Below are 14,415 nucleotides of genomic sequence, written 5' to 3' on the forward strand. Positions count from 1 at the left end.
CAAAACCAGAATGTCTCACGTGTTCAGTTTAAAACCAGAATGTCTCATGTGTTCAGTTTAAAACCAGAATGTCTCATGTGTTCAGAGACCATGACGGATTATTAAAAGAGGTAACGTGAAGCTCTATGAGACAAAGCAGAACTCTTTTCAGCAGACGTACACTCACATCCGAAATGAAGGCACAGATACAATTCCTGCACCCAAATTCTTCTCGTTAGAAGATGAGAAGAATATATCATGTTTTCTTTTGGTTGACATCACTTCACACTTGAATGAAATGAATATAAAGCTGCAGAGCAAGGACAAGTCAGTTATATTCATATTTCAAAAGCTTTCTGTCATGTATTTTATTTTTTTAATCCAGCCCTTATTTTACTTGAAATGAGAGAACATGTATTTATTATTAGAGTATTTATTATTTATAATTCATCCAGTTCAATTTGAAATCTGATAATAAATATTGTTGAGGTATTATTCAATCGAACTTTCTTTATTTGATTTGACAGTCAGTTGTTGACTACATCCAGACGATAATACAACTGTTGGCTACTTCAGTATATATATGGGACTAAATCATTATACATTACTGTAATGTTCTGCATGAGGGACTCCTGCGTTAAAGCCTTTGCATGAGGAGATTCCCTCTAGCTGGACCTTCTTGAGTTATAATGGAATAGCCCTGCTGTAATGTCACAAGTTACTTCTTCAGGTTAGTGACATTGTAATGTCAACAAGAAGTGTGAGCGGCGCGTGTGCGTCGCAGAGCTTCTTGCGTTATATTTCGGCGCCCATGTCAACGACGTTAGAGCAGCCACACGGCCCACATGAGCAGCGAGTGTCAGGTGCAGTTCTCGTCTGGAGGTTAGAGGTCACGCATATTTTTTACACCTGCTGCCCAGATCATGAAAAGAGAGAGGGTTAGTCGCTAGCAGTGGTTTTCCAGTTGGTTGAATTTTTTTAATCTAGTGTGCTCGTGCTAGTTTCACAAGATTACCAACCCTGCCTTCAATTTATTTGTCACGAATCTTCCGTACTAAAGTAGCGCCACTTCCTGTCCATACTTTAACACAATCAAATATTTTCTTAACCGAACAAAGAGGTTTTGTTACGTAAACAGGTTTTCCACTGCAGGGGCCTTGCTTGCTTGTGTTGCTGGATAATAAAAATACCTTTTCTTAAGATACCAAATTGTTGTATGAGGATACGTTGAACAAATTCACACCATAAAGGAACAAAAACACTAAACCATGTTCTATTTTCTTCTTCAAAAGACTGAAGAAGATTGCAGTTGCTGAATTTGTAACAGCGAACATCTCTTAATAGCAGCCTTTCTGATGAACACAGCTTTGAACGATTGCTTGTGATTGCAGCGAACAACTGCATAAGAGGATTGTGGGGAAAACTGGAGTAAGCTCGAAGTAAACTATTGTATTAAATCCATAAGATTTAGCTTGCTGTGATGAAAATGTTTATGATTATTATTATTTCTAACAGATTCGCACTACGTGCATCACGGCAAACACGCTTGGACACAGAAAAGGAACACATTGCTTTCATCCAACCGCTGCACCCCCTACCCTCATAACACACACAAACACAAACACATGCATGCACAGGGAATCATGTAACCGCCAATTTCATGCCGTTGCAATCCTCCAGCAGTGGGTTAAAAGGCTCTCCGCGTAATCCAGCCCCGGTTAGTCTCAAGTGGCATGTTTGAACACAACCGCTGCAGGAGGATTCTGAACCAGTTATTGGAGCTCCAGCGGCGTGATGACAAAGGCTTTTTTTTTTAGGCCCAAATCAACTTTGCAGCACACGCGGAGGCTGAGGGGCGAGCGAGCGGGCTGAAAAGATGAATCTGTTTCACTCCCGATCACAGAGCGAGCCATGCAGCGGGCCGAAGCCTGGCTATAGTTTGGCAACGGGGAAGAAGTCTGAAGATTAAAACAGTGAGCTCTTTCTCTTGACAGGCCCTCGGCCAGCCCTCCCCCGCCACCGCTGCACCTGCTAGTCTCAGCCCCTGATGTATGTGCTCTCTTCTTCCCCTCCCTCTCTCTCTCTCTCTCTCTCTCTGTCTCTCTCTCCATTTCTCCCTGTCTTGACTTTCACTGACTGTCTATCTTCTCACCCCCCCCTCCTTATCCATGCTTTCCACCGCTTTTGATTATCAGCAGCGACCCAGAACTCATGCGAGTGAATCTATCAGAATTTCATCTCTGCCTGGCTTCCAGTCACTCTGGCGCGCGCAGACACTGTGCACATTCACGGAAACCTATTTTGTCATTCTCTCTCCGAGTCTCTTCCTTTCCCCTTTGATCACAAACACCGGATCCCTGCATAATCCGAGCGAGAGTCGAGCTGCTCGCTCATCTTCTCTGTTCATCACTGTATAATACATCGAGGAGACGCTTTGACAAGTCGTAGAAGTTTCGGTCGAGTCATCAAGCGCGGTCTTAAGACTCAACTAGTGCTAAAACACCTGTAAAGTAAATGGGGAGGCACAATGGGATGTTTTAGGGATCCCTACAGGGAAGTTCTCTGCAGCTCGTGCTCTGACAGGTCGGTGGTCAGAACAGAGCAGGTACATTAGGGGTAGATATAGCTTCCGCTAGGATGGCTATAGCATTATGGGGTTTAAGAAACTCTGCATACAGAAGAAGGATTAGAGTAAAAAAAAGAACGGCAAGGACCAACAGGGATCGCCATTGGCGTAGCTCTTCCTCGTTGGAGAGCGCTGGAAGAAGAGAGGGGACTAAGGAACATGGATTTTGCGTAGCTGCTCTTGGATATGTTGGTATTTGTAAAACACCAGCGCAGTGCCCTTTCAAAAACGTGCCCTTATTTTCACAATAAGAGAGGTGGGGGAGATGCATATGACATGAGCATCAAATTTGGGGTCTGATTAGTTTATGTATTGTGTAGTTATTAACGTTAGCCCCTTAGACATTCGCTGTCTGGACGATCGTCTCACAATTACTCTGTGGAGCCTGCGGTCAACTGATAGTTATGTAAAGATGTCAAATGATATTTTCACTTTTCAGTATGGCTAAATCATTTCCTTAAAGACGCTGTACTTTGAGCAAATGTTACTCAAACAGATGTAAATATTGCATTTATTAATATTGAAACTATATTTTGTAATCATGTAATAAAGGAACATGTCATTCGGTGCAGCATAATGTTTTTATTACATTTTGGACAGCAATGGAGGTCTCTGGCTCAGGGGAATAAGATATATCAGGCTTTGAAGACAAGAACCATACTTGTTACTTTTGTTTTTTTCATGGGATTTGTTGACATGAAGAGAAATATAGAACATCACCAGCCTTATTCTTTAAACTGCACAGAGAAATAACGTTTCAGTTCATGCTGACAGTGAACATTCTCCAAATGATCATTTGAGCGTTTCTGTGGGACCTAAAGGCAATATACCAGAAACGTTTCACTCTGTCTGTACTGGACTGTCCAACAGCAGAGAAGTCTGGAAGTAAAAAAAAAAAAAAAAAAGGGCGGACACATCCAAAAACTTTATAATACGCTTGATCTTATTTGAATACTGATGAATTTTCCACCACCAGTGTCTTTAAGAACCACCATCAATAATGCATGTGGGATAGTCTGGGCACTGTTTGCTCCACTTATTCTCTTCAATCACAGTTAACTTTTTAATATTTCACTGCGGGTGGCCGAGGCCGATCCACTTCCCTCTCTTGGTCTTGTTTTTTTTTTAGCTTGGATCCCAAACATTGCCCTATTTTGGACTTTAAAAATATTCCTGATGAGGAACGACAGAGAGAGAAATGGCGGTTAATCGGAGACCACAGAGCTGCTTAAATATTAAATGGATGGACGGTGGTGACACAGAAAACACAATCTTCTTTTCCTTCAGCTTTGCATCCAAATCCAAATGGCAATTGTCTGGTCAACAAAACAGTCATGGGATTTAGAGTCTTAAAGCCCTCAGCATATTGGAGTTCTGCTCTGTGTGTGCTTGTTGTCTGTTTTCTTGATGTTGTCATCATACAAAAAATTGAAGTCAAGTCGACATACAAGCAGAAAGTCCAGTTTGACTTAAGTTCTTAAAGCTGCACCAATCAACATTTCTAAATTAACAATGGATCGAATCAGTCAGTGTAATGGGACAGCCTGGTCTCCTAAAAATCTCGTCCAAACAAAAGCGCTTTGTCAATGTTTTGAGGGATTTCTTCTGTATCACAATTATGTTTCTAATCAAAGGCTACAGAAGTCTGTGCAGGGAGGAGGATTTCTGAGCAGTAGACAGGTGTTTGTGTCCTATGTGAAACCAAAAGTCAACTCGGATTCATTTTTACGTTGCGTTAAATGTTTGATGTACGTTGTTTCGTAATGTTTCTATCGAGACGTAATCACCAGTTGCAGTTTAGTTGTATGGGGACGTCATTTTTAAAGAGACAGAGGTGAATGGTAAAGAGGTCGCTCATAGTCATGAAACCGAAGACAGTTATCACCCTTCAGCTCCACAAGGTGGATAAAGTGGCAACTGGCTATTGGGATGCCGATGTCGGTCGGTTGGTTTGTGCACCGCTTTGGGTCGGATTGAAATGCTTTTAACAACTATGAAATGGATTACCATTTCAATTTTGTACAAACATTAGTGTTTCCCTCAGGATGAACTGTAAAGGACATTCTACCCAATTGGTCTCATAGTTTGTGCAATCTGTCAGAAATCACTCACTTTATCTTTACATGAGTCATGAGAGAGTGTTAGAAAGAGGTTTGATTTACCAAAATGACCAACCACTCAGGAGACAGGAGGCCTCAGAGTTGACCCATATTGGGACGCCCTCCTGTCCTAAAAACACAGATAAACAACAGTATGGTTACTGATCCTGTTCATTTCAATAGTTTTGGTTCAAAATAAATGCAAATCAGGTGATGTTTTGCCTTTAAATCTCACCATTCCACTCAACCTTCTAGACTAGATTACAGTGTTTTTTCTCAGAGTATTGGTTGGAAATATCATTGCCACATGTAGATGTACAAAGCTGAACTTCAGGGTCGACATTTCACAATTTGAAAGCTGCCATCTTTCCATGTTTATGACATCACATGAAAACTGCATGTTTTCAGCTGTGGGTTTTACTGCCGGGCATTTAACCGCTCAAACCAATCAGCACATGAGTCATGACAGGGACACTGGGAGCCGCTGCGTAGGCCAGTAAACAGCGTTACAAAGCTAAGCAGCAGTATCTGGATGTGACTTGACTTCAGCTCTTTTTAATACGGCGTAGATGATTGCACATTCTACAGAGCCACCATCAATCGTGACTACAAATAAGAAATACTGACAAGGTGCATGGCCATGACGCCCAGTCTCATTTCTAGATCTGTTGCTCCATGAGTGGAACTAACGGAGAGAAAAAAATCATGCACTTGGTTCTTCCACATGTGATATGTGGTTTATTTTGTAGCATTTTATGTTCATGTCCTGTCTCTGTTCATTCACATCATTTATTTCTGAAAAAAAAGAATATAGCACACCATCAACAGAGGCAGTCATGTCATGTCTTGCTCATATTCCTCCGCGGGATCAGCTGCTAGAAGTCTTGTTCCCCTCTACAGCGTCTTCTATCCTGGAGGAGGCCTTGATATTCCTCTGCACCCAAAAGACTCATCTGGGGTCATTGTCTCATCAGCTGCTCTCATAGTTAAAGCTATAGTCCCTGTGTCTTTCTGTGAACTAATCCTCATGTTGTTTTGTGGAGGCCTGAAATAACTGATATTTTTCCCCCTGTGGATCAGGATCTGCCTTCTTGCTTCCCCCGTGCAACCTCGCCCTCGTCCAGCCTACTCTGCACTCCGTGAGCCTCCCTTTTGGTTCCTTTCGTGAACTGTCCTACCTCCACCGACCTCTTGTCAGGGTCCTGCGTTTTAGAATGCAGGCCCTAACAGGCTATAATAGAGTATGTGGACTTCATAATCGTTTCTTTATTTTCAGTTGTAGAGGGAAGGGTAAAACTGTATTGCTGCAACATCATTTTCATGCGCTGGTCAATTTTGAGATTTATTTTGAGATTTTGCTTCTATAACATTTTTTTCTTTCAGACTAGTGGAAAGAAACATCCACAATAAACATTCAGGTGTTTATTTTACTACTTAGTCTATTTGTGTCTGTAGATTTCTCCAAAATGCATCAAAGGTTTCCATTCAATAATGCCTCATTTGTATATAGAACCAAAAAGTATTTGGTGAATGCCATTAAACCAACTGGGAAAGTTTCATGGTGATATATATTAGTTATTTTTTGCTGAATGTATTGAAATCTTACAATACATATCTTTTAAGTTTTTTCAGAGGGGTTTGTTCATATATAATTCATAGTCTGATTTATACAAACATTGGCCAAAATAGATTTTTTTCATGGCTATATAGTATTTTAAAAAATGTATGATACAGAGAGATATCCAAAACCCCCTCGATAAAAACCTTTGACTCTAATATGTGAACAAAATTAATTACATTTTGAAACCTGGCTTTTTGTTCAGATTTCTGTGCAGGAAATATATGCAAATTGGCACAAATTCGTGATATTGATCTGTTAAAAATGCCTATTCACCTGGGTGTCTCCCCTTGTACACATACAGATGAATTGATTGTCAGCAGTGACACAGGAATCGTAAGGCTGTCTGTGTAGCTCGGCCTGTGCTGAGCAGACAATAGGCTGTGGTTACAGTAGGGAGTAAAATGCCAATCAATTGTCTGCAGAATATTATTTTTTTTGATTGGCTTTTTCTAGAGTTTTAACTGGCTCTTGTGGAATATCAAGGGGATTAAGTTTAAGCCTCTTTAATTTAAACTAAACAAAACAATCCTTTCTGAATGGAATCTTGCCTATAGTTCTTCAAAGTTGAATGGTGCCCTCTCTGTCTGCCTGCTGACACCGCGGACACAGACCGTTGACTTGTTTTACATCCAGCTTGTGCACCGACCACATCAATTAGTCAATTATGCGTTGAGTGTCCACCCAATCACAGGGGGCAGGTTGAGCTGCTGAAGATGCTTCAGTGGTGTCGCATGGAGATGATATGCAAATGCAGCGAGGGGGCGCGTGTACAATTAAATTAGAAATGATGATGCTTTTTGGTGTTGGGACCCACAGGGCATTCTGCGAGTCCTGTTGCGAATCCATGCGTGGCCATTACAGAGCCATTTGGACAGTTTATCGATCAATTACAGTAAAAGGACCATCGACCACCACGCAGTCAATGTTCAGTGTTATATATTAAAAAAAAATACAAAAAACACGTGATGGAGCATATGTGAGAAACAAGGAGTGTTTGTTTTCTACGCCGTGAGAGCCCCGACAGTGTATCTCTCTCACACACACACACACACACACACTCTCTCTCACTCACTCTGCCTTCTCTCTGTCATCCAGCCGGGCTGCGAGAGAAACAGCTAGGAGGCGAGAGAAGGAAAACGGAGCGACGGAGATGGCGAGCGTCAACATGCCGCCGCTGCTGCTGCTGGAGCTCGCGCTGGTCCTCCTGGTCGTCCTCGCGCCCGACGTCCGAGGTCTACACGGCATCGAGGACCAGAGCCAGGACACCGAGTGCAAGATGAAGAGCGTCACCGTGTCGGCGCTGCCGTTTCTGCGGGAAAACGACCTGAGCATCATGCACAGTCCGTCGGCCTCCGAGCCCAAGCTGCTGTTCTCCGTGAGGAACGATTTCCCCGGGGACGTTGTGGTGGTGGACGACCTGGAAAACACCGAGCTCCCCTTCTTCGTCCTCGGTGAGTTCTTGAAAACACGACGGTGTCCGCGGTTCATTAGCCGCCAATTGGGCTGATTAAACCCCCTCACTCTTGTTCTTTACACCGGAGCAGCTGTCTGTTAGCTTAGGCCTGGTTCCATACCATGTGTTCACTGCTTCCAAAAACACTTTCGGCTATATAGCAGCCATAATTAATAACTAACGCCATTAGGCTGCGTTCATATGTCATAATTAGTCAGCGGACTGTTATGATAAGGCTGTGGTGAGCTAAATCAACACTTAGCACTTCATATTGCACTAATAGGCCGCATAGCATCCTAATGCTAACAAAATAATATATGTTTGTCCCCCATTGAACTATTAATCCAGCGATACATTTCTAAGAGCAGCGTCCCTTTCATGCCTTGTGTCTTATGTTCTCTCTCGCGTGAGCGTACACGCGTGGCTCGGTCAGCTACATGTGTTGCTGCTACCTGCTAGTTAGCACACTAGCAGGTGTGCAGCCAAACTCCTGTCACTTTAGTGCAACTTTAACCGCGTATCTGTTTCTGTTGTCAACCGGTCTAAGTCTTCAGGTGTGTTGGTCCCTCTGTGCTGTCATTGTCCGATATGTTTTGTAACTGATTGAAACGCTACAGTTCACGCTGTCTTGTTAGTTTTCAGGCTTTATAGAACCAAACTTTTAACCAAGTTTAGACAGAACCAAGTCCACTCTCACTGGGCCTGAGGTTATGTTTGAATAACAGGGAGTTTGGCAGAGAGCGTTGTAGAAGTGAGCTGGCCGCTGTCCATGGTGCTGAATGTCCTCGGAGCCGCTGGGAGGATCTCCCTCTGCCGTGTGAGCACTGAGGCACACTGGGTGGCTCTGCAGGGTTTGCAATGTTACATTTGTACACCCAGTTTTGTCAACTTTGTCTTTTTGGATGTTTTAGTGATGATTTAGTATTACTGCTGGCTCCTGGCCCTGATGGTACAGTTATTTAGTAGAGTACTGGCCCCAAGGCTACGATCAACGTGTGTGTGTGTGTGTGTGTGTGTGTGTGTGTTGGCTGGTAAATGTACTGAGCCGCCTCATCTGTCCATGTGTCTTTGTTGTCACTTTTCAAAGCAGTTGCCTGTTTTTTTTAAATGCCCTTTTCATGCCTACATGTTACACAGATACTGTAGTTGTCTCTCTCGTGGCAGATGTGAGCATGCACTTTGCACTGTGTGGCTGAGGAAATAAGCAGTAGATTGTTACATAGGTTATTTTAAAAATCACATAGGGTTTAGAAAACCTACAGATATCACAGATCAGGCAATTATCAGCATCATTTCGTCTTACCTTCATCAGCACACATTAAACAGGCTGATGGTTGAGAGGAAAGGGGGTGATGTGCAACTGGATTTGAACTGATTACATGTCTGGCATCTTAATCCTCTAGACCACCATGACAATCATGGATGTTTGAGTTTTCGGCCAGCATACAGTATTACGAATTCAATACTGTAATACTACTAGAACTAAGAAGAATTCATTTCCCGCTTAGCTTTAAATCACCCGCATTCAGGTTTTTTTTGTCCAACCGGCTCAAACAACACATGCAATTATGCGAACTGCAACAAATTTTTATTTTCCTTCAATTAATCTGTTAATGGTGTATGCTTCAAAGTGTCCGAAAATAGTGAAAAATGGCTATTACAGTTTCTCAGATCCCAAGGTGAGGTCTTTAAATTGCTTTTTTTTTGTGACCAAAACTCAAAGATATGCAGTTCCCAAGGGCTCAACAATAGGGATTGCCCAATTTCCTGGAGCAAGTAAATGCCATGTCCGGCTAGTAAATCTATCAACTCACTTTCCCGATTGGGCAAGTTTTAAAATTAAAAAATAAATAATATTTTTTTTCCAGAGCTGATGATGGAAGTGGCTGAGGAGTGAGCCATCTTGCTTCCTTCTCGTCTCTGCTGAGAGTTGCACATGCTCAGTACTGATCGAGCACTCGAGAAAAAATGGCGGCGGGTAAAGAAGAAGCTGATGAGTTGAAGCCCGAGCACACATTTCAGTCATTCTTTTACTGAAATAAGGATTCAACTTGACAATTTGTTTTTGATATTTGATTACTGCAAATGTGTGTCTAGGGCAAGTAAAAACTGACAGGACAAAATCTGAAATGGTTGGCCAATTTTTTTTTTACTTACCTGAAAGCTTTTGATACTTGATGCTACAGACACATTGGGTTTGGTACTCTATACTATAGAGGTTCCAGACCCAGTATTATTGAGTGTTTACGCCATGTGGTTCAGACAGCAGTTAATTCATTACGGGGAGGAGGGAAATAAGCTGAGGTAAAAGCACAAGCGATCTCTCAGGACCGTCGTTGCATATTAAAGAGTCCGAATTCCTGTCTGACATTTCCTTAACGTAGCACTCTGCTCCAGGACGGAAAACGTTTGAACCAAAAGTCCCATCGGGGAGGCCCGACACAGGTACGGCATCGCCGGACCCAAGTTTGAACACTGGAGCAGCTGCAGCCTTTCATTTATCTATTGTTTGTCTCTTTTGTCTGTTGCTTGATTTCCTCTGCTGGCTAACAAAAACCTCTTTGAATCACAAACCAGAACTTTCACCCGTCGTGTAAACGTCTTCTCAGGACACTAAATCAATTAAACATTGTGCGTCCATATCGCTAACGAGCAGTAATTACATTTCACCGGTGTTTGAGCAGCGCTGTCATAAGACGTTAGTGGAGGCACCGAGCTCTCTCTGGCTGCCCAGTTGTCGCCGCCTCACGCTAGCCGTCTCCGGGGCTGTTTGAGTCTGCCCCGGCCTTGCTGGGATCAGTGCAGGACGTGGTTCCTTCAGCAGCAAACATGCTGTGTGGGACATTTTGTGTGTCCAACGTAAACACACGGTGAAGGGTAGGCCGGGTCAGCAGCAATGGTGACAGCTTCCTTTTGAGCTGACGGGATTAGATTTTGGAGCACTTTACCGTATCTGCTCGCAGCTTCATGAGGTAAGATGGTCTTTAGGTTTGAGGATCTAACTGGATACGGCGCAGGTCTGTGTTTATCAAAGTTGTTGCCACGTCTCCGGATAGTTAAGCAACGTCGTGTTGGATTTGATATTCCACCCAAAATCTGTGATTTTGTGTTCAGGAGGGGTACAATGGTACGTGTATTCAGAGTTAGAGAGGCACCAATTGCATTTTTGTTGGCCTATTCTGAATTCCAATTTTTTGAAAGTCTGAAGTGCCGTTTCTGATTTTCACTGATCTGATAATCTTTTATAATGTTCACCGCCGTCCCGGAACTGTCCCCATCAATAATTTCAGAAATCAGTGTAAACCATCAAAAATCTTTTTACTTTGTTATTGTCAAGTATATAGGGATCTATATTTGTAGAAAACAAGCAATTCAAATGAATAGGACATGATTGTTTTTTTATTTATTTAAATATTTGCTTTGATAAAAATAATTGTCATTAGTAGTTCTATTGATGTAATACGAGTAGGGATGCCCCCCCGATACCCGGTTCTAAACGGAAACCGATAAGACAGTAAATACACAGAGTATTGTTGCGGTCCAGAGTTAGCGGTTCTGCTATCGGTACTTTCTTAGTTCTGGACTGAGACGTCCTCGTCTCAAACGTCCTCTCTCTGTCTCTTTGTCTTTGTCTCCGGCTCAGTACAGCGTGAGACTCCCATCAGGATCAGAGAGAAGAAAACATTGTAGAACTCTGGTCGTCTCAAACACAATAAAACAACATGTGACCAACAAGCAGAACATCTGTCTGTTTGTGGAGCAGCTGTCAGGTAACGGTAATGATGTCACATGTTAGTGATGTCATACCTTAGTGATGTCATACGGAGTTTGATCAGAAGAACAGGAACATCAATGAAAGATAATCACTGAGATCATTGATTAGCTGAGAACGTAATTCAAGAATTTGGGAACTTCTTGTAGATTGTCGGGCTGAGGCTGCAGATAATTTGCTCAAAGTGCTGCTTCCCTGCTGTAAAACCCCTCCATGTGCACATCGTGTGGTAGTTTGTTTGGAGCTCCACTCACATATTGTCCTTTGTTTTTCTGCTTTGCATTCCAATTGTAACAGCTGGCAGAAGGTATCAAAAGATCCGCAGAAAGTTCTCAGAACACTCGTGGAGCATGATTTGCTTCATCTCCCGACCATATGCTGAGCGTACCAAGTATACTGTTCACTGCTTTTTGTTACAGTCGGGACAAATGCCAGTGTTTGTAACATACAGTATGGAGAAGATGTATGGATAGTGGAGTAGACTGTACTCCTCATTTCAGTCCTACAGATGAGGAGCGTTTGACAGGAAAGAGACTGAGCATCACTTTGTGCAGGTTTTGACTTAGGACCCTGACCTCTTTAATCAGTTCCCCCCCCCACCCCCCACCCACCAGCCAGCAGCGAGGCCTCATCAGGACTGTGCTCATCCTCGGTTAACCCCGAGTGATTATTTGAGTGTTTGAAGCCCTTGGAGACACAGATCAGACATTTTCTTTAAAGCGATGCTCTCAATGTTCTAGTTGAAGGCGGGAACCATAAAGCTGTTAAGCCTCATTTTGGGAGGAGGGGAAAAAAAGGATATCTTGTCATGAGGCTCGCTGAGATTCTTTTATTTTCCGTAGCCCGTCAACCTCTTTTGAAGTAACATCATTTAAAGTGTATCTGCTTTTAAATGTGTGCGCGAGTGGTGGGTTGGGTGCCATTTAAATTCCACCCCCCCCCACCACCACCACCACCTTTTACAGTGGCTCACATTTTTCTCGCCAAATTGCTTCTCTGAAGCAGCTTAGAAGCAATTTGAAAAGGGGATATTCTGTGACTGACAGTAAATTTTAGCTGCAGGACCCGCAGCCACTCGTTAGTGTCAGAGAAGCCTGGTCGCCTTATTAGGAATTTACCCCTTTCAATGTTGCGCCATAAATTGTGCGGGGGGTGAGGTAATAAAGTCGCCCTCCGGCACGGACCGGAGCTGTGTTTGCTCTGGCAGTGATTTGCACATCTGGGCCCGGAGGCTTGGAAGGTAGTCAGCCCTAAACTGCCTCCCATTCAAATCTGCTTTCTGCAACAATAATTTGGCCGGTACAATTCCGATCCACTCCAGAGAAAGCTTTCCATTGTTGCCGGGGTAAAATGGCATTAAACCTCGTTGGTGTTTGACTCAATTTACCACTCGGTCTACGTTCCTACCCTCACCTATGGTCACGAACTCTGGGTCGTGACCGAAAGGACAAGGTCGCGGCTACAAGCGGCCGAAATGAGTTTCCTCCGTAGGGTGGCCGGGCTCAGCCTTAGAGATAGGGTAAGGAGCTCAGTCATCAGGAGGGAGCTTGGAGTCGAGCCGCTACTCCTTCGCGTCGAAAGGAGTCAGCTGAGGTGGTTCGGGCATCTAATTAGGATGCCTCCTGGACGCCTCCCACTGGAGGTTTTCCAGGCACGTCCAACTGGGAAGAGACCCCGGGGAAGACCCAGAACACGCTGGAGAGATTACATCTCCCAGCTGGCCTGGGAACGCCTCGGGATCCCCCAGAATGAGCTGGAACATGTTGCCGGTGAGAGGGAGGTCTGGGTCGGCCTGCTTGACCTGCTGCCACCGCGACCCGACCCCGGATAAGCGGTGGAAAATGGATGGATGGATGGATGGTGTTTGACTTCACCTGTCAGCCTGGTGTGTTCTTCCTAAAACTGGTATTTTTCTACATTTTCAAACTACAGCAAAGATGGCGGGACATCTAGACCTGCAAGTTGTGTCACCTTTTTATCAGTGGTATGCAGTGAGAAGTGTTGTTGGCCAGGGGTGCAGCGGATCATGTGACAGTTTTGAGTCACGAATCGGATCAGCAGAAAAAAAAGGGAGCAAATATGACTTTTAGAGATGGCCCTGATCACGTTTTTCTGCTGGCGATACCGATCATCGATGATCCATATCTGCCGATGCAGATGTTTTTTGTTGTTGTTTTGTTATAGCAGCTGGTATACAAGGCCCGTAACTGTTGTTTTTCACCACGGTCCAAAGAATCATTTTAACCGCCCTAAAGTCAGTGTAAACCCTCAAAAATGCATCATTTTTCTTGTTATAGTCATCTATTGTGGTTATTTGCAATAAACCTGAGGTTCTTGTTAACTTTCACTGAGCAGCGATAGACTGCATCCTGACTGGAAACATTACAAACCTGGTTTGTGCACAGTCCAGTACAGGAGGGCTCTAGCAGCTGATTAAAACCATCACTGGTACCCATGACTCCTCCAGAGTCCTCTCTGTTTGACTGAACACTGACCAGCTGCTTCCCGGCCGCAGGCTGAAATCAGCACCAGAGGGGAAACAAATCTAAAATGTGTCTTTTGTCTTTCATTATCAATAATCGATGGGAGGAGATCCACAACTCAAATAGTAGCAGTTACTACTGTTCAGCATTAGATCAGACAATGGACTATGGCTGCGGTCCCACGAGCAATTAAATCTGCCCTAATATACTTGGTCATAATGAATATGTTCCAGAGAAATCTGTATTCCCTACGCGTTGGGTGTCGGAGACACTTTGCTGAGCTTAGTGAGCACACAATTTATTTATTAACTGGATTTCCGTGCTGACTGAAATGCATTTTTGTCAGCCAGGATGTGTCACATGCCAACATATGGACATCTAC

At 43.6% G+C, this 14,415-nt stretch overlaps 1 protein-coding gene across 10 annotated transcripts in view; it reads left to right on the forward strand.

The window, feature by feature from the left end:
* Window positions 1–7,272: 7,272 nt before the first annotated feature.
* astn1 (astrotactin 1) overlaps window positions 7,273–14,415 on the forward strand; it is a 366,216-nt gene continuing 359,073 nt past the window's right edge. For 5 of the 10 annotated variants that reach the window (XM_031874554.1, XM_031874556.1, XM_031874557.1 and 2 more), the window contains exon 1: window positions 7,274–7,776. In XM_031874554.1, the coding sequence (XP_031730414.1) occupies window positions 7,476–7,776 (301 nt within the window). In that variant the 5' untranslated portion in view covers window positions 7,274–7,475. Of the gene's footprint in view, window positions 7,777–14,415 lie in introns of all 10 variants that reach the window. The other 5 variants (XM_031874553.1, XM_031874560.1, XM_031874561.1 and 2 more) reach the window with 2 other exon arrangements.

Source organism: Anarrhichthys ocellatus, unplaced genomic scaffold (assembly GCF_004355925.1).
Source record: "Anarrhichthys ocellatus isolate YVR2014 unplaced genomic scaffold, GSC_Weel_1.0 scaffold82, whole genome shotgun sequence".
Classification (NCBI taxonomy): domain Eukaryota; kingdom Metazoa; phylum Chordata; class Actinopteri; order Perciformes; family Anarhichadidae; genus Anarrhichthys; species Anarrhichthys ocellatus.